Genomic DNA, 21204 nt, shown 5'->3' on the forward strand with positions numbered 1-21204 from the left:
CACAGATACTTTGTTGTACTGGTTTTACAAGCAGCGTAAATGTGCATTAATATTCCATTTAAATTTAGATTATTACAGTTAAATAACAATAAAAGGCATGTAATCGTGTCGTAAATGATTTGTTTAGTTTATTGTTTTGCTACAGATACACAAATGAAAGAGAAAACAGTTGTCCAAAGTTTGAATCTAACTGGACATGTTGAAATTATATATTTTGTGTGTCAGCCACAATTGGCAACAAATAAATCCCGTATTTAATGAAAGTGTGCAGATCCCTGGCTAATACAGTAAATGTGTATTTAATATATGTATTTAAATCCTTTTCTGACATACAAACTTTGTCACAATGTTAAGTACTTTTCTCCAGCTAAGAGAGATGATTGATATTTTCCCTGAAAAGTGTGGGCAGGTCATTGTGAAAATGACTGACAGCTGAAAGGACCACTGTGACGGTTTCTTCCTGTTTACTGGGAGCTTTTTCTTATTGGCTGTCCCAAAAGCAATTTCCTGTTTCATGTTCCTGTCTTCTTGCTGGCAGGTTGAATGTCAAGCTGACTAGGTGTTACCCCCACCCAACCCCACCAGACATACTCATACATGAAAATAAATATATAATTCAGAATATAATTATGGGAATAACAATTTCAAACTTCTGGTGATCATCCAGATCACCATGTGTATAAAATGTAAAATGGTCACATAATCTGTATCTGTATCCAGGTTAGGAGGTCATGAATCCATCTCTGGGCTCATGTTTTCTGTGAACCAACATAATGTGACGATCAAAACCAACATAATGTGATGATCAAAGAAGTAATTTGACCGCAACCCTAAAATTAAAGTGATGATTGGATGGGGCACCTTTGGCTAGTTCTATGTGGATTTCATTTATTTTAAAAATAATTTTGTAATCTATTTTGTTGGCTAACAATGAATATTGGATTGCTGAATATTACATCTCAACAGAGCACCGTGTTAAAGAAGCAATCAACCTTTATATAGAATTAATAGCGGTCACGTTTGACGATAAAAGCTTGAAGACTATTAACATGCTGTTCGCATATTTTCTGTGAAAATAGATGGCATGTTTATCTTCAGACTATATGTATAATTTAAAAATAGTAAATATTGGAATTTGTTTAGATAAATACCTTAAAGCTCTCAATACAATACAATAAGCTTGTGTCTACCAAGATTTCAGTGACCTGAATATTTAAAACCTTGACATCTTATCAGAAATAATCATGTGCATGAAACATGACCTGTTATCAGTGATATTCTAAATCTATAATCTTTAAATCTGAATAGATTCTCTTTCTGATTACCTAGAATGAGCTGTGCTTATCAGTTTTAATATTCACAGCACATCTGCTCTTAAAGTCCTTTCCTCTTTATTTCTTTCTAGCAACTGATCCTCTCTCTTTTTCTGCCCCTATTCCATCTTCCTTATTATAGCATTTTTTATTCAACATGAACATCAATGTTGTTTTTAAGAAGTACTGCTCTTTTAATTGTTATTGTGATTGAAAGAATCAGAATCAGAGTTAGTTTCATCAATAATATGTGATGCTTTCATGCAGTAAAATTCTCCCAGTCACCCAACATTCAAAAATATAAAGCGATTTATCTTATTATAAGCAACATATGGTCACTTCTGTCTACGTTCAGCCAGATGCAAAGTTAGAAAGGCACAGGATAAATTGTTCATTTATTTTTCCAAAGGTAGAGACCAAGCACACATTTTGCCTCAGAAATAGCCAGCTATAATGTCTTGTCTGTGACTATGGCTGGCTTTCTCAGAAATGTTTAGTTGTGCAATCCCTTGATCATTTGAACACAAACTCTGCTCCCGTTGCTGAAACTTGGGAATGGTTGGCTTCGTCTGCCGATTCAAAGGACAAATTACAAGCCTGCAGCATCAGTGAATGAACGTCTCATCTTTTTCTTCAATGCCTTGCCATGGAGAATTCTGGGACTGCCAAAGGGATACGGCTAGACCTGTTCCCGCCTTGTTCCCAAACTGAATCTCTTCTTTCCTCCTATTTACCCTTTCATGTTGCTCTGTTGCATCTTGTTTAACTCCTCCCTTGAAGTTCACGGTGATGTTCTGCTTCTCCTCCTTTCTGCCTCTGTCCACTCGCCTCATTTTAAACCAACAACCACCTCTGTCCTTTGAAACATGTCTCTTGTCAAGTTTACATTTCAGATGATGTTTGTAGATTTATTTAACACCATGAAGTACATGCATTCACAGTTCATTATAATGTATTCATAAGAGTCCCGTTGATTCTGCTTTTCTGCTCTTTGTGATTTATTCATACTTAATGGCTGTGCATATAAATACTTTCTGATGTACTTGTATGGATGCTGTTCACCACTTACAAGAGGCTGCCTGAGGTCCCACAGCACCTTGGGCCTATTCTCAACCACATGTTGTTATATGTCCAATTGGGATTTTGGTACTTCCAGTCCATACTGGGTACAGATGTTCCTGTGCCTATTCTAACTACTGGGTTGTGCTGGACCATCTCATGGACATGTTTGCATGCCCTTCACCTTGGATCTGATCTACTCTGGTAGACCCTGACCTCTGGGTACCTTTGGGTACTTTCCACTTAAATTACAACCTCATTGTGCTGGACTTTGGTCAGCTTATGATCCCAGCAGGGTATCAGCATATACATGTTGATAGCTCGGACCTTGTTATTATCATTCAGATGACTTTTCAGGACTTACTTGCTGGAGGTGTTTAAGGCATATTATTTTTACGTCTTTATAAATCATACTCTATACTGCTTGTGGACTCCGGGAAGAAGCCGACGCACCCAAACATGGCGAGGACAATCAGAAAGGCCCCAGGTCAGGGCTCTGCACCACTCCAAGTACACCAATCTTCAGACCAAAAATAATTGTATTCATCCCAGCCTTCGGAACAAGGTGGCGACATTGGTATGCAAATCTTGGAATGTCCAATCTTAAGTCCTTGAAAGTAAAGTATATAAAGCAATAATATTTAATTTGAGTGAACTTGATTTCTTTCAAACTTTATTACGACAGTTTCTCTTCACTTCTCATTAGCCCATGTTTTTTCCCTTTCCTTGAGTTCATGTCTCATCCCTCTCTCCTCCTCCAAGCTGACCTCTTGTCTCTTCTTCATTCTAGTGTCAGGCAGCTGGCTATTCCACATGAATAATGGAAGAGTTGCAGCACATGTCTCACATTTCTCTCCTTTTCTCACTCTTTCTCTCTACTTTTATTGTTTCTTTGTCCTAACCATCACAAAACTCAAGTAATCTCTCTCTCTCTCTCTGTCTCTGTGCGTATGTATCTATATATCTATATATTTATATGTATACAGTATGTGTGTATGTATGTTTGTGCATATATATATACATACCGTAACTCATACCTAATAGATTACCGTAGGTTATGTTCCATTATATTGACATTACACAAGTACAATGTAACGAAATACAGTTTCGCTTCTAACCAGAAGTGCTATTAATAGCAGTACAGAAATATACAGCATACAATGATTCACAGATTATATATACAGACTTGGCGCTATGAACGTACTATTCAGATAGATGTAATATATGGATTTATAGATTGTGGGGAGATAATATACAGACCAAATTGCAATATGCAGATTAAAGTGCAGTGAGCATATTATACTAGTGGAATAATGTGTGGATGTATCAGAATGATATTGACATAATATATGTATGATATAGTTGGATAACAGATTGAGGTGTTATGAACATACTATACATATTTAAGTCATATTTTATAGATGTGTGAGAGTGTGTAACCAGGAGGAATGGTTGGGAGGGGGGCTGATGAATATGCAGGAGGTGATGGAGGAGACAGCTTTGGGATAAAAGCTGTTCCTCAGTCAGCTGGTCCTGATTCGGAGGCTCCTGAGCCTTGCCGGAGGGCAGGGCAAGAGGACAAACAGTCTGTGGGCAGGGTGGGAGGAGTTATTTAGGATGCTGCGAGCTTGACCCAGACGACGTTTCCTCTGGACGTCATCCATGTCTGGAAGAGTCACTAGCTGTAGCGTCTTTTGGGTGGGGGACAAGACCCCTGTGACCCCTGTGAGCTGTCATAGGTACCATGAGACGCAAACATACTCCAGTTCGTGTGATTGAACTTGTCCTGAAGGACGTCGTCTGTCTCCGCTGGCCACACTTTGCTAGTTGTCACTGACTGATGATTTAACTGTCACTTTTTCATAACCTATTTTTTCCTCGAGATTTTAGGCTGATATCTCACACATCATTATGTCATACGCCCATGCATATCAATGTAATGATGCTAAATGTTAAAGACATCTTGCACTGTGTCTTTTGACTGGGTCGTATTTAAACTACCTTGTGGCAGACATATTGGCAATGCTTTTGTCTCAAATCACATTTTCCTTTATTTTCCTCTGATTTTTTCGAGTTATCTCTTTCACAGACGCAGACATTTGTGATAAGAGCACTAAGTAATAGCACACAAACACTATCTCTATATATTTTTTTATCACTTCTCATATTTTGTATTCTGGCCTCTCCTTATCTATGTTTCCTTCAATGTCACGATCTACTCATTGTACCTGCAGCATTATTAAAGGCCAGTTACTGTGGCTTCTGTCATCCCTGGGAGGATGATAGAACATTGGCTTCCAGGCAGTTTCTTACATCATTTCCTTTCTTGACTTAGAGCACAAGTTTCTCACATTTTACAATGTGTTTTTTTTGCTTTGGTTGCCATTGGTTATCAAATGCAAGAGCAGCTAAAGCTGATGTAACACTTACCATAGGCAACCGACTCATTGTCTCAGAAGAGATGCTTTAGAAACGACTTTTTTTAAAGACTTGAACTTTGCTGACTTTCTTCTGCTTCACCATCACTATATTCACATTCACATTCACCTTCTCCTATTTGCTATTTTTAGCTTTTGTTATTTTGAAGTTATGTTACTATTACCTTTACTTTAAGACATACCTGTTTTTCATAGTTCTTTCAGTCCTGACTCACATAATTAAATATTACACTCAACATTCTTATTTCTTATTTCACATAGCGTAATCTCTTTTTAGCTACTTTCCAGCTGATCACAGGTGTTTGTTTTTCATTGATGGCTAAATTTACTTCAGTTAAGCACACAGCCAAATGTGGTTATTACTACCATATTCAGTAAAACTGCAGTGCTCTGCATCTGGTCACTGGTCATTATGGGAAGGGATAATATCATTGTTTCAATTCCCTTATCTGCATCTCCAAGCCAGGACAACAAATTGCTTCTCAACTTAAATCACCTCATATTACAGAAGGTCTTTGCATCTGGAAGGACAATGCAATGTGACAACAGAATCATGAACTGTCTGGAAAGTTGTAGCTTCAAAAAGGGACATGTTTTATGTATAACCCCCTCAGATGAAGCAATTAAGATCCTGTAGTTGTTTACACTTTTATGTTCTGCATTGTATGATATGCTGTATTTATGATCACTGGTGACAAGCAATTTCACAGCAGCAGTCAGGCTGCATTCTTTAATTACTTTGCAATAATTTGAACACCTCCCTTTCATTTTTGTTTTTGTTCTGTCTGAAATGGAAGTTTGTAAAATTGATCCTTCAGAAGCACGTGTACGGTAGCAAAGGTTAGAATTGTTCCCCTCCAGAAGAAGACGCGATCACTAACGACATGACGGCACCTAATAACGTAATGTAATATACAGTTTATTCACTGCAGAAGGTGAACGTGTAATAACAGCTTGCATTATACTTACCATTCTGCCCTGTCGCTTTCTATTCCAGTATCTCTAGAATATAAACTCACAGTAAGACTAGGAGTGAGTGAACGCAGATATTGGCTTTTGGCCCTGCCTTTCTTTTTCTTTAACTCTATAAATGGTATTTAAATCTACAAATCGTATTTGCTTACTTTCAGGTTGACTGGAACAAGTCTGCCCTCACCAGTGATCTCGAGTAAGAACTGGCTTCGATTGCATTTCACCTCAGACAGTAACCATCGGAGGAAAGGATTTAGTGCTCAATACCAAGGTATGACTGTGCAATTATTTATTTGTCTTATTGTTTATCTGTTCTCTGCTTCTCATTTACAAATCTGCAATATACAAACGTATACTAATGTGTGTACAGTACATTGTTTTCTGTGAGTTGGGAGATGCATCATACCAAATGGACTAAACCTACTTTAGACACAAACCAATGTACACATTAAAAAACGCAAACATGTGAGTGGGAATACGCAGTGGTTTACTCATCACATGCTGTTAATTAATATACTGTAGAATTGCTTTTAATGAAGACAGAAGTCTGAAACTGCAATGCTTGTTGGAAAATTATTATTTTCTATTTGACTTGCTAAAAACCTAAATACAAATTGAAGTTAATATTAGCTTCCCCATGACAGACAGGATTAGATTGTCTGATTCCTCCACAAAACAGTAATCCAAGACCTGTGTGTCCAGGAAGAGAGAGATTCCTGGATCACTGTTATTTCTCTCCATCTGTCTATCTCTTCATGACTGATCTGTCTTATTTTTGGCATGTGTCTCAACTGTATGTGATGCTTGTGTTTGTGAGAGAGAGAGAGAGAGAGAGAGAGAGAGAGAGAGAGTTTCATATCAAATCTGTTTTCTGCTCAGATCTAGTGTGGTTGCAGCATTTCTGTCATCCTCTGTGTTGCCACATAGAGTAAAGTTAGATGGAATGATGCCCCACTGATTTGCTGCGTTCACCCCCCCCCCATACATTTTTCCTGCAGCTCACATTCTTTATATATCTTCTTTTTTTTTCCTTTTCTTTTATGTTTGTTTTTTTCATTCATTGCCACTGTTGCCTTTGCTTGCAGTTTTTTTAGGGACTCTGAAACACATATTTGAATGCATGCAATGTGTACTGTCTGGCACCCATTAAAATAGTGAGTACTGGAAAGGCACAGTAATTGATAGTTGAATTGATAACCACCGTTTCCTTCCTTTTCTGCAGTGAAAAAAGCAATAGAGTTGAAGTCCAGAGGAGTGAAAATGATGCCCAGTAAAGACTCCAATCACAAAAATGCTGTCTGTGAGTAAACTGCTATCTTATATTTATGTGTATTTGTGCATGTAGCCTTTATGCAGGTCTCATTTTTACCTTTGGGAATAATAAAGTATTCTGAATTTCACATGTATGTACTTTTACTCACAACCACATGCATACACACATATGTATGATTTTGCAAGTCCAGTGGTTTAATCTTGTCTTACATAAGCAAAGTTATTTAATAATTGAAGCATATTAAGGTGCACCCAGCCAGCACAAAGGTTTATTTGATGGGTTACAAAAGACTCAGACTATTATCATATAATCAGCTCAGTAAATGACAACTAACCTGTAATATTGATAATATTAATTATTTGATGAGTGAAATATTCTGTCAGATAAAAACCAATGCTCACACGCCTGACTGAAAGCAAAGCATTAATAGGGCTGATTCCAATTTCTTATCATTGTACTGATGAGTATTATCTGTGTGATTTCTTTTAATTCAGATAATAAAGCCAATATGACGTGAACTGCACAAATCTAAACTGGAACCATATCAGACTTTCAAACCTGCCACGTGTCCTTAAACTGACAAATAGCCTTGTATTTAGCATACAAGGACACTTAGTCATTTTACAGCATAGGGGAATGTTAGGAGGGAGAGGCAGCAACACACTTTTGTTCTACATTGTCAACGGATTATCCATAAATCCTAGTTTGTGAAAAGTTTTGTCAGACTCTCAGGACTAAAATGGTCCCTGGTGTGGAGGTTGCCTTCCCCAGCTCTCCAGTGTGGCCGTTACATGACTGCCTGTAGTTTTCCCATCACCCTCCTTCAGTGTGTCTCTTCACAAAATGAATCCCCTTTTCTTCATTTCACCATCCTCCTAAAGACTGCTGTGAACATTTTGGCATCAGGGTAAGATCCTTTACTGAGACAGAAACCGAGCCATGTAGCAAACCGAACACTTTCAGAGTTTACTCCCTCACAATCACTGCACATCCTTGAAATGAGGACAGGTTTGGGACCTGAAGCTTTTTATGGCTGATCCTCCTCAGATCCATCTCTAGCTCCTATGTGTTCATGAGATAGTACGCAGTCATTTGAGAATGGAGATAATGCTGCAGATGGGAGATCTGTGGCTTTACTGGGGGGGAGGGGGGGGGGGGCTCCATATAACTATTACTATTTTTAATACATGGCATCTAAATTCTTCAAATTTCTCGCTGCAAAAAACAAAAACTACACTCCATAATATATATAAAAGCCTCTTTTATTTTAATTTGCTGCATATAATGATTAGATGCATTATGAAGGAAGTATTATTTTGCTTAGGCTTATGTGCTCGACTCCGTCTGACTTTTGGTAGCACATTTTGTGTGTGTGGTTTCAGAAGGATGGTGATGGTAAACATCGTTAAAGCAGTGCCTATTAACTCGCCTCTTTTCTACCTTATGCTGCAAAATGGGCAGCGACCATTAATGCTGTCACTCCACACTGAGCTGCCGCCGCTATCAAGAGTAGTGGAGTAGTTTTGGCAGCGTCTTGAGTTGAAAGATGAACTTAAATGTCCTTCATTTACCCCTTTTCATTTGTCTGCGAGTTGCTTACCGATGAGTGGCTCACAAGATTGGCCTATTTGGGAGATGTAGTTACTCTTCTCACTGAACTGAATTTCCAACTGCAGGATCTCAACAATCATGTTCAATGTGCACGATAAACTGATCCATGTTCTGACTGTGTCAGCAAGAATAAGATAACTTTTCCCATTGTTGCACAATTGTGTGTGTTCAAACGCGCACGGTCTCAGTTTTACATGAGGAAAAAGTGTCGTCAACCACCAACGCACACATACGCACACGTATGCACGCACACACGCATGCATTACAACTAGATTATGATAATATAGACAGAATTCAATAAAGTGCACCTGCTTTAGAGAGTTATTTAATGAAACCTGAGGCAAAGACTCAATCATAATCACCAGGATTTCCCATATTAAAATGCTTAAATGCAATTATTTGATCAAATTTTTAATAACTATTACTATCAGTTTCTGATATAGCATTAGCCCTCTAAAATAAGACCTTGCTACCTTTCTATTACAGATTAGATAAATAATTAGAAGGCTAAAATTATTTTACAAAATTACAATAATGCGAATTAATTATTATTATCTTTAGGGATGCAGCAATAAAATTCTGATGTGCTTGGGTACCCCTTAAACTAAACTCACCAATGTGCACAATTATGCTCTATGAGACGGATGACAGAGATAACTGGATTCATTATCCCATTTCTCCCAAGTAATACCACCTTTATGTTTGAAAGAGAGAGCCTCATTGAGATATGCAATAGTGGGGCAGTGGTAATTCAGATCAGTCAGAAAGGTCTGCAAAATTTCTGGATTGCCTTGTGTGCAGAGTATTTTAAATTTGCAAATCATGTTATTAAGATGTCCATACAGCTTGCAATAACTTACTCATGTGAGACTGGCTTCTCAGCTGCCCCTCGCATGAAGGGGCAGCTGATTAAAAATGCAAACAAATCAAATCAGCAAACAGGAAAAGTAATCTGCTGGTTACCCTAACTACAGAGGACACGTCATGTTCAAAGTAAAAAAAAAACAACTAAATGCTGGCACAAGACAACAAAGGCCATAAAATAATGACAATGGTGTTACCAGAAGGAAATCTAAGGAATGCATTGAGTCAGCAATCAAAGTGTAATCGTAATTATAACAGACCAACTACGAAACCAAAACAAGTCAAAATGTGACAATAGAGCAGGAGTACAGGAAAAATCACAGAGATCAAAGAAAGGTGGATAAGAAACTGAAATTAACTGGAGGAAAAAGGCAGGAGGAAAAAAAGAGATAAGAAACAAGTGAACATGACAAGAGAAGAGAAATTGGAAAATAAGAGGAACTAATGAACTCAAAACTCAAACCATCGCAGCATGGTCCAGATTTCACCTTGTCCCGTGTGGCTTTTAAAATGACTTGTAAGTGAAATCAGTGAGCAACGACCCCACTTCAAATTATGTCCTGCACCACGCAGAAGAAGCTTTGTTGTTTGTTAGCACAATATGGAACAACAAACAAAGACAATTATAAGTGTTAACAGTGTCATCGAGGGAACCCTTAGGCTAAATGAGAAATTTACTTTCTCGCCACATGAACCATGTTCATTAAAACATGTTTGCATTTTTAATCATGGGACCAAAACCGAGTCGAAGTGAACATCGAACTGAGGGTCCAAAGAATTAGGCCATAGTGGGGAAACAGGATCATTAAAACATTTTAAAAAACAGTAAAGCCAAGGTCCAATTCGGTCTTTGAACAACAATTCTTTACACTGTATGACTCCCAGTGGCAATATTAAAGCTGCATGTGCAGTCTTTATGCAATATATAATCATTATAAAGGGTGAGAGACTGATAATAAGGAGCTTTACCCAATTAGAGAACGGAGCGCTAATGAATCATAATCTAAAAGATTGTAGCAGCCTTGAGCCTTAATTAGAGCACACACAAATGGAGAGTCACACATGAGAATAGCTTTAAATGTTTGTGAAGAGAAAGACCATGGATGGGTGGACAGACTGGCCGCAGACACAAACAAATAGAAAAAGCCAGTAGAAATGAAAAAGAATCCATTCTGGAAACACGTCTCTCAACGGTAACATTAGCTTATAGAGCAATGTGTCATAATTGTAGAGAGGATGAAAGATTATGATTGTAGAGTTTCATTCTGCAGACAACTCCCTATGAATCATCATCATCAATGCATAATTGATATTCAGTGTTTTCGCAAAGATTACGAGGTGAGGTGTTGCGGGATTATGGTCTAAGTAGGAATCACATGGTGATACAGCAAAACAGCTATCTGTCCATCCATCCAGCTGATGATCTGCCTTGCGGGTCACGGGAGCCTATCTCAGCTTGCTACGGGCGAGAGTTGAGGCACACCCTAGATGAGACGCCAGCTCGTTGTGGTGCCACATAAAACACATAACAACAAAAAAGCATTCACACCGACAGACAATTTGCTGTGACCAATTCACATAAACTGTGTGTTTTTGGAGGTGGGACAAAACCGGAAGAATCTACACAGGCACAAGAGGACATGCAACCTCTGCACAGAAAGGAACCAAACCCGGAATCTTACTTGCTGTGAGGCAACAGCGCAACGGGCTGCGCCACCATGCCGCTACGCAGCTATCAAATGCAATGTTTTTTTTACGCCGATTCATCACATGACTCTATGTCATAATGAATGTTTTAATGTTGAGAGTCTTGTGGGCTCAGCATAAGAAGGTGTGGGCGGGAGAGAGCGGCCTGTGAAGAGGCAATGAGAGGAGCAGAGGAGAGCAGCGAAGAGGAGCTTATGAACAAACTGCACTTCACAAACTCCTCGTCTCTCCAGCAGCCCGTTTGAGGAGCATCTCAAAAGTGCTTACCGTACCTGAAACACACGTCATCTGATTACAGGAGCGCGCGCACTCTCTCTCTCTCTCTCTCTCTCTCTCTCTCTCTCACACACACACACACACACACAATGGCTCTTACTTTGGCCTTTTGCCACCTCTGTTTAGGTCTTTATACACCATATTTGAAGTAGAATATTCTATTCACAACTACGTTTTTGTGCCATACAGCTTTTAACTGTCAGTCCACATTTCTTCTGCTTAGCTGTTGAGTTTACCCTACAAACCAGTTTTTTGGACACTAGGAAGCTTAAGAGTTCCCTTAGGCAGATGTTTGGTGTTACTTCTTTGGCATTTCAACCACAGTCTCTCACATGCTGATATGTTCCTCATTCATATCATCTCAATGTTGAATGGGTCCACTACTATATTCTAACAGTATTGCCAGTATTAACAAATATACTAGCACTCTGCAGCAGACTGATTTTAAAAGACATCCTCCTTTCCACTCTATCTATATCATCTCTTTCACAGACAGAGCGCTCTGATTTTATACCTGGAATCTGCTGGATCCAGCTATCAGACAAGTTTGGGGTTTATAGCCCCTAATGCTGATGTTACCACTTTGACCTTCACCCTCCACGGCTCATCCAGTTGCTTATTCAGCTTCTGGTACTCCTGGTACTGCTTCTTCTTTCTGATGTTAATGTCAGCTGGGATTGCCACATCCGCTACAACTGCTATCATCTGTCCCTTCCAACCACCACTATGGTTCGGTGGTTTGCCAGTCTGGGACTCAAATGCTCCCAGGATATTTGCTCTTTTGTTCTCAGTCACTTTTGTTTTACTACCCTTTGGGAATTGGCGCATTTGAATCCATACTTGGCAGTGATTGTCCTATACACACTCCCAGCCACTTGGTTTTTGCCTCTCGGTTTATGCTGTCCTTGCTTGCATATCAGATTCTCCCACTATGTGCTATTCTTTTTCAGGGGCAGATTTGTACAGCCTGTGCACTGGGTCTCATCTGTTGAGGTAGACTCCCCCGCTGCTGGTGCCTAGGGCCCCTTATCGTGCCATCTTTTAGGTTAATCTTTTCAAGCTACTGGTCAGACTTCTTGATGTTGGCACACAAAGCATTCCATGGAGAGGCTTCCTCTTCCACAATATTTCTTCTTCTTCCTCATCACCATCTGTCTTTTGCTACCTGAGGCACTTTCAGTTTGTCCAGAGGGCCCATCATACTGACTTTTTCCTGAGTGAAATCCTGACCACACTCTCCCCACCCGAATTACATCACAATGTCCTTGTTGATTCTGGTGTGGTGGAGCTTTGAGTTTCTGATATGATGTACAAACTTTCAAATAAGGAAACTGAAAAATGCCAAACATATATGGGCAGCAACAAGAAAGTTGCTGCTGCCCATATAATCACTTTTCACAAATTCTTAAAAAGTAGAACGTTGAGATGAAAGGTTTGCCGAACAGACTTTGATGATATGGAAATGACACGATGCATCATAAGCTTGTGTTTAAATGTTGAATGGTCTTTTAAGTGCAAATATGGGATTAAGTGAGCCTGAGGATTTTTGACATCAACCCAGCAGTGCTATTTGGCAGCCTTTTACCCTATAACAATCTCATGTTGTTTGCATGAGCTGGATTTGTTTTGGCAATGTGAACCTTTGTCTTTGATGCCAATAAATCCATTTGAACACAAGTGAGAGAAAAAAGGATGAGAGAGTGTGACACAGAAAGTGTGTTTTTGAGTGTGTTGCATGGGGTTTTCTGGACAGAACATCAAAAACGCAGCAGAGCAACAAGACAGCTCTGTTCAGCTTGCATCATATCTCACACAGCCATGCATACATAGCATCTGCACACTCAAAATCTCTCAGCATAGGCGTAACACAGTCATAAAACAAATCAGCAAATCATTCAGCCATCTCTGATGCAAGGATGCACAAAACGTCAGTGTCCCTTTGTAAATTGCGGTTAATGTGCATGAGAATGGGGGGAGAAAGCGGGGTGAGCAAACACATGAGGGAAAAGGAAGAGACAGATATCGTATCAAAAAAGACAGGGGGAAGTAGTCAGATTTCATTCTATCTTTATTAGGTCCGAGATTTCTACTAGCGGTGTGAGGAATCCATTGTTTTCATTGAGGTTGTTCTTGTTCTGCTTTTCAATCACATTATTTTAGGGCCTTATAGGGTACTCAGATTCACTGTGACCCTGTTACTATGCGTTTAACCGAGAGCCCTACTGCAAACCCTGCACGCTATTTTTGTTAGACGACTTCATGCCCACAACCCAAAGGCTGATGCCCGGAAACTTTCTAAACTTCTAGGTGGGTGTAAATTGTGATTGACAGTTGATGATGAGGCTACAGCAACATGTAAACACATTTTGACATAATGCTAATGCTTTTTGAAGTATATCCAGACACATACTGGTTTTTCTTGGAAATTTGCATATCATAAAGAGTGGACTGTTGACTGTCATAGAGAATTTTATTTTTATCAAATGACTGTTCTATTTTTTAAAGTTTTTTCAGAGTGAATTATTATGCAGTTCCCAAGTCTAATGGCATTTTTCAGAGATGACCTTTTACTTTGTTACATGAAGAAAATAACTGTTGCAATTGCAATTAAAAGGTTGTTGGTTCAACTCTAGTTGCTGATCTTTGTTGTGTATCAAACCCCTCTCTCTTAGTTCAAATTAAACTGTCAAAATTGTATACAAATAATCTTATAAGAACCTGAAATGAAAACCTCTTGCAATTACTGCATACACAGCAATTTCTGTCACCACGGATACAATTTGAATTTAATTGTATCAACAAGTTTATATTATTACCATTCCAAAGCAGGATCATGTTCTTCAACATCATTGTTTCAAAATAGCAAGCCAAAAACAAATGGGTGATGTCACGGTAAGATTACACTGTGTTAAACTTCATGTATTCTTTTGCATTTTTTAGTGAGCCAAACTGGTCTTGCCGGTGATATTTGTCCAGATCCTGGGGTTCCAGAAAATGGCAAACGGATGGGTTCTGCATTCCAGTAAGTTCACTTTATTTCAAAATAATCTGGTCCCTGTCACTCCTTATCATATCAAGTGTAAATTGTGCTAAATAAATCCAGAGTGCCTTTTCAATATGGTGCAGGCGTCAGACACGTAAGACGTGCAGAAATCAGAGCTCTCTCCCTGCAATGAACTGATTGCATTTAGAAGCCACGTAAGTCGTAAAACGATTGCGATGACGAGTAAGGAAGGGCGCTGTACGTTTGGCTGGTTTGAAGTCAGAGCTGTGTGTTGCCAGCAAAAGGCAGATTACTGACAGTTGACTGAAAATACTGAGCCTTGCTGTAGGCTCAACAGAAAACATGCACTCTGTTTACATGGTGGAACCAAGTTTACAAGGTGAGTTGGTTCCCCTCCCACCCTGCTACCTTGTGCAGCATGGAAGATTGGCGCAGGGTTCAGTGGGGAACTAAAACTTGGTACGCTTAGTTCAGCTCTGATAAGGTTTAAGATAGGACTATTTCCACGTCTTCACATTATTGTGGGGTTAGAGACTTTGTGTCTCATGTTTGTTATTTCGTTAGGGAATCTCCTTTAAGCTGAGAGGAAGTGCCACTCTGCCCCAGTTCTGTTTTTGATTTGGTCCAATGAGCATGGAACTTTGGTGACAAAGTTCTGCTTCATTTTCGTGGCGACTGAAGTGTTTTGTGGTGTATGTGTCATCATGAATAATTCATGTCTGTTGGGGACCTGCCGTTACAGCTTGGGCTTTTTAGATGTGAAGCACCTTACATAACTGGCTTGTATAGCAAGCTTGAAAATCTCACATTTGCAGTCTTTTAGATGGGAGTTGTTTAGCGCTTGGCAGGTCAGCTCCTGAGTTGAAAAAAATGCATCGCCTATAGGAAAACAAATGATTACACACACAAGCAGGAATAGAAATTACTCTGAGAGTTTAGATGCTGGAATATCACAGGCACCTGTGCCACCTACAGGCAAAAGGTGATGAGGCTGAAATTTTGGTATGTTATATTTCTCCATATAAATAATAAATATAGAACCTATCCCTATCCCTGCCAGCGCATCACTGGGCCACACATAGACAACCACTCATGTGCACACTCACACCGATGGACAATTTGGAGTGATCAATTCACCTAAGCTCCATGCTTTTGGAGGTGGGAGAACGCCGGAGAACCCGGAGAGAACCCACGCAGACACGGGGAGAACAAGAAAACTCCACACAGAAGGGAATCAAACTTTAAACCTTCTTCCAATGAGCGAGCAGCGCTACCCACTGCACCACCGCACCACCCCTATTTAATTTCAGCCAAGGAAGAAATGCATCATACTGTTGTTTCAATGTGTGTTATAAATCCTCCATATCTATCTTACAAATCACTCTTCGGGTTTTCATAAAGGCCCTTCCTCTGAGAACAAACAACATTCAACGGAGCCCAATAAGGCAGGAACAACACAGCAATTGTATTAGGAGACATTAAAGTCCAGCGCTTAACAATCTTGAAGACGAATGAAACTCTGAAGCATAATACATGAATCCAGTTCTGCCATGTGTGTGTATGTAACCTTTATGTATGTTGCAGGATACATAAAGGTTATCGATTTAGCTGCAAAAACTGATTAAAAGAGAATGGAATCACACACAGAGAATGGGAAGACACTTTCCAAGAAAGCATTTTGACTAATATATATATAAGTCATTTGTGGAGGCGGTGATTATAAATTATTCTCTCCATGGCATCATCTTAAAAGTAGAGAGAGACACATTATTTTATTTCATCAGGAAATAGGCCCTTCTAAAATGATCTCCTCTCCCAATGGCTCATCTACAGAAAGCATCACAATTGTTTCCTTTTGTCGCATAATTATGAGAATCATCACTTTTTTTTTTTTTACATTTATCTGAAACTATTTTCTGGTCAAAAAAGTTTGAGAACATTTCAACAGTAATCACCTTTTTAATCTTCAGCTCCGGGAGCTCGGTTTTACAACTAGAACTCTGCAGGACCATTAGTGTGGATGTTAGTGAAAGGTCATTACCTCCATCTGAGCATTTATGTGTGTTCATGCATGCTGGCCATGATGTGTTTGGTGTGTGTTACAGACATGTTACCTAATCATCATTAAGCACCTGTATGCAGGAGCTGGAGTAGAAATTGAAGTTGAAATGGTCAAATAAAAGGGTCGACAGAGAGAGAAAAACCCCGACAAAAACTCTCGGGCGGTGCAGATATGCAAGATGACTGTAAATGATAATTTTATTCTCAGACAACTGCAATAAAAAATTGCAATTGAAGGTTTTCTTTTGAGAAACTAGCAACAAGAGCAAATTTTTCATTCACTGCCTACGTGTCAACGACACTGTCCATAAAACAAAAAAGCAGAGCGATTTCCGCAAGCTATGTGGCTCTGCTGTGCCTAGCATGGGAGGGAAGCCTGGAACAAGTGCAACTCTCTGCGGCACATGTTTGGCCAGGTGGTAAACTGTGGTGCGCGTCAGCAGGGAAGAGATATTAAGCTCGACAGACACGACACCATGCAGACTTCAACTCTGATGCATGAATGTCCCACTCGTGTATTTGGCACCGGGGAATTGGAGAGAATGAGAAAACCGGGATGATCTGAGCAGCTGATGAGAGAGAAGGTGAGAGAGGTGAGAGGAAATGAGAGCAAAGTACAGGAATGCGTACCACGGAAAGAAGGAAGAAGGAAAGCAGCTACACATCCTATTTGAAGTTCCTGGAGTGAGAGTTCTGTATAGTGAATACTATGACCGTGATTCACACATTGATTCTAAAATGATCTTCATGAATAGCCAAGTTATTTGAATTGTAAACAAATGATGTCAGCCTTATCACAACTACTATCTAACCATAACCATAACAATTGTTGGCATGAAGTGATGCTACGATTGTCTCCCGAAACAGAGTCGGCTCCAGCGTCCAGTTCAGCTGCGATGACAGCTACGTACTCCAAGGATCTAAAAGCATCACCTGTCAACGGGTCACTGACACACTGGCTGCCTGGAGTGACCACAGGCCCATCTGCAGAAGTAGGTTCCGTCATTCATAACATTTTAGGTGTATATGGAACGGAGCTGAACCCTTTTAAAATTAAGCAGAAATCATTTGACCTGCTGGAGCTTAGCCTGAACTCCTTATTGGACTTACAATGAGTGTTTACTTAAGCATAATCAATCACGTCAAGGGTGATTGCTCCAAAGGCAATTGCCCATCAGGTTGTGAATCCTTGCTTTGGACAGATGTCTTCTGCTCTGCTGCAAAATGGGAGACTGCAATACGTCAAACATGCAAGCAGTCACTTCATCGGGAGGATCTCCCTAAGTGTCCACTCCATCTACGCTTGGCAGGTTTTAGTGTCGTTTGAAAACAAAGCTCAATCATTGAAAATAACATTTAGGTAGTGGAATTTCAAAAAAAATGCAATGTTTTTATTTTAAGTTCTTTTCTTTATCACTTTAAAGTTTTGATTTAAATAAAACTATTTCTTATTTTGTAAAAAGAAAAGGCTCTTCAATGCATTTAATGACATGATAATCTATATCTGAACGATCTCCATCTCCATATCTGAGGAAAAGGCTGAAATCTGCCAAAAAATAATCAATTAATATTATCCCTGTAATTTGCATTTTACAGTTTGAATCTGTGTCAAAATCACAATTCATTTTCTGACTGACGGACTAAATACAACGCAGCATGAGTGGCAGCACAAGGATGCAGGGGCTCTCACTGCCTGCGTGTTTACCGACAATACTCCGTTGGGCTTATTGATATACAGCGGAAAAGCCGACAGCTAGTGCAAACACTCGAGAGAATGCGCACGGCAAACACAACACACATCGATGGTGTCCAAAGGACAATGTCAAATAGCTCATAGCTGCGGCAGTACTTGCCTTGAGCTGTGTGAGTCTTTGACAGACGGGCAGTCCCTGTGCTCAGACACACACTATAGGCTCCCTGTCATATCGCATTATAGTGTACTTGTGTTTGTGGGTATGCCTGCTGTGTGGCCATATGTCTGTCTGACTGCAGGAACTTGTCTAACTTCATGATAGGGGCCACTCTCAGTATAGACAGCAGGCATAGAGAGAGGACATGCTAGTGGGAGGGGGGGATTATGTCCACAAATTAGCCTTTGTGCAAAACGTGTTTTCTTTTATACTGTTCATAATTTTACTGCTTTCTTTTTTTTTGTTATCCGGTGACATTAAATCACTAATTATTCTATATGTTTTGCAAAATTGTTTTTAAGTTGACTTATTTTCTATGTGAAAACAGTACATCAAATCAATGACAATACCAGCATGATATTTATACTCTAATTCTTAGGATACATTATTTGAAATCCCACATAATTCTATATTTAAAAGGAGGTCTAAATTTAAGGGAGATAACAAGGAAAGGAAAAAGAGGAGCTGTTAGACGAAAGGCAAGGAGGCAGGCGGAGGTTAAAGATTCCTCTGCCGTAGCTGTGCTGTACTATGTTATCTGCTGTGATCACTCTCCTGGGATTTAAACCTATCAGCCTCTCTCTTTTTTTTCTACTAGGACCTAATGTTAATTAAGAGCTGGTCTTTGGATGAAAATGTTGTGAAAGTGTTTCTGTGTGTCCATGTATGCATGTGTTTGTGTCTACCTGTGTGTTTGTGTCTACCTGTGTGTGTCACAGTGTGCTTCAGCTCTCTTTTCTAATTCATCTGGGGATCTCCTCTCTCTCTCTCTCTCTCTTTCTCTTGGGGTATTTTGCTTCCATGTCTTTCTTGTCTTTTTTCCGCTCGTCTTTCCTCACATTTTCATTTTTCATCCTCTCCACAGTCTTGCCTTTTTCCTTCCTCTCCCTCAAGTCTTCTGACTTTGTCTGTCAACCTGTCTGGATTTGCAAACTTGTTTGCTGCATTCTATCCTTGCATCTCAATCTACCTCCTCACCACCACGGCTGTTCTGTAGAAATTAAAATATTCTTCTTATATACTTCCTTTTCTAAAATGCCACCATTCTTCTCACCCTCCAATGCCAGATGAAGGGCAAATATATGATCAGATGAAATTTTCACTGCAGTGTGATGTGTTGTTGAATAAATCTGACTGAAAATGTCAAGTAAGCCTTTAATATCAATGTCCTCGAGAGTCGAGGGTTTTAAGGGGACCTTTGACACTGCTGTTTTTTCTTTTTTTTTTTTTTGCCCATTGTCCCTTTAAGGCAGTAACACATCTGTGGCTTTATGAGGTACTGAAGACGAGAATTATTACCTTGACTATCACACAGGACCAAATCAATATGGATGAAAAGGGATATTAACAGAAATAAGTAAACAGGTATAAGCTTGCAATTAATGTGTATTAAATTGGTGATGGTAGAAAATACCTGTGAAAGAAAGACATGGAGGGGATATAAGGTGGAATTGATTGATTTTGAAGCAGACAGCATAACTTTCAAAACCTTATGATTGTTTTTTTAATTGTGTCACTCTGTCTCTCAATTTTGCCGCTTTCCCCTGCAGCTCGTACCTGCGGGAGCAACCTGAGGGGGCCCAGAGGAATCATAACGTCTCCGAACTATCCTGTTCAATATGAGAACAATGCACACTGTGTGTGGGTCATCACAGCAATGGACCCCGGCAAGGTGAGCTCATTTTCATTATTTTATTCTTCCTTTGTTCCATTTGGCATTTCAATCAAAATAAGTAGTTTGCGAGGTGAAACAAACGTGTATTGATTTTTCATTGTCTTTACATGTGGTGATCTTAGCAACTCAACGCCCTTGAAGACTGACCTTTACGTTTGGTATTAGTTAGCATTTCTTTCTCTCTTTTTTTTCTGTTAACTTTGAATAATTCCGCTTTCAAATTCGATCAATGATTTAAAATATGGCCAAATTAATGTCTAAAATGCTTCCTCAGAAATTCTTGTCAAAGCTTCCAGCGGTTTTCATTTGAAAGATCTACATTAGATATCGGCGGAGCCCTGAGGATATTATGAGAGAACGTTTCCGCTGTGTTGCTGTGAGACAGAGAATGGTAGAAAAATATATTATTGCATAAATTAGCACTTTTTCTGTGTTTTCACTTTGATTTGTCTAAAATGTTAAGTTCCGAGAGAGAGAGAGAACAGAGGGAAGACCAAGATGGCATGGAAAGCTGCAGCCATGAAGCATAGGAAGAAAAATAGTGCTCAGTATTCAGCCAGCTCCTTCATATTTAAAACGAGAGCACCAGGAATATAGAAAGGGGGAAAAAAGACTGATTGTCCAAGCAGGTACTTGACATGTGACCTTGAAGCATGTCAATGGCGCCTGCTCATCTCTGGGCGACTGACATAGTGGGATGGGCAAAGACAGAGATATGATTGAAAGAAGAGAACAAAAAATTTTAAAAAGGAATAATAGAGAGAAATGTGCTTTCTCTCCTCCCACCACCTGTCTTTTTGACCTTAAAAGAGAAAAATGGTATCCTGACCGAAGCATTTCAATTCTTTTCCCAGTTATAATATATCAAATTTGCATCTGACAGGTGTGTGGTTCTGAATCTTAAGATGTTTTTATTGAACTGACGTCAGCTTGCAGTAACATTCACATATGATCTTGGGTGGGTTTTATAGGAAAGCTATAGTTAAATTTGATTTACTGTCCTTGCATTTAAAAAGGTTTGTAGAAGTGCATATTACAAGA

At 39.4% G+C, this 21204-nt stretch overlaps 1 protein-coding gene across 1 annotated transcript in view; it reads left to right on the top strand.

The window, feature by feature from the left end:
• The first annotated feature begins 1802 nt into the window (after positions 1 to 1802).
• Positions 1803 to 21204, top strand: part of LOC137914789 (CUB and sushi domain-containing protein 1-like) — a 116352-nt gene continuing 96950 nt past the window's right edge. Inside the window, 7 exon segments of the mRNA XM_068758285.1 lie at positions 1803 to 1812; positions 3752 to 3779; positions 5941 to 6053; positions 7005 to 7082; positions 14454 to 14535; positions 17446 to 17570; positions 20039 to 20160. Of these exon segments, the coding sequence (XP_068614386.1) occupies positions 1803 to 1812; positions 3752 to 3779; positions 5941 to 6053; positions 7005 to 7082; positions 14454 to 14535; positions 17446 to 17570; positions 20039 to 20160 (558 nt within the window).

The sequence above is a fragment of the Brachionichthys hirsutus genome, unplaced genomic scaffold, assembly GCF_040956055.1.
Source record: "Brachionichthys hirsutus isolate HB-005 unplaced genomic scaffold, CSIRO-AGI_Bhir_v1 contig_179, whole genome shotgun sequence".
In the NCBI taxonomy this organism is placed as follows: Eukaryota; Metazoa; Chordata; class Actinopteri; order Lophiiformes; family Brachionichthyidae; genus Brachionichthys; species Brachionichthys hirsutus.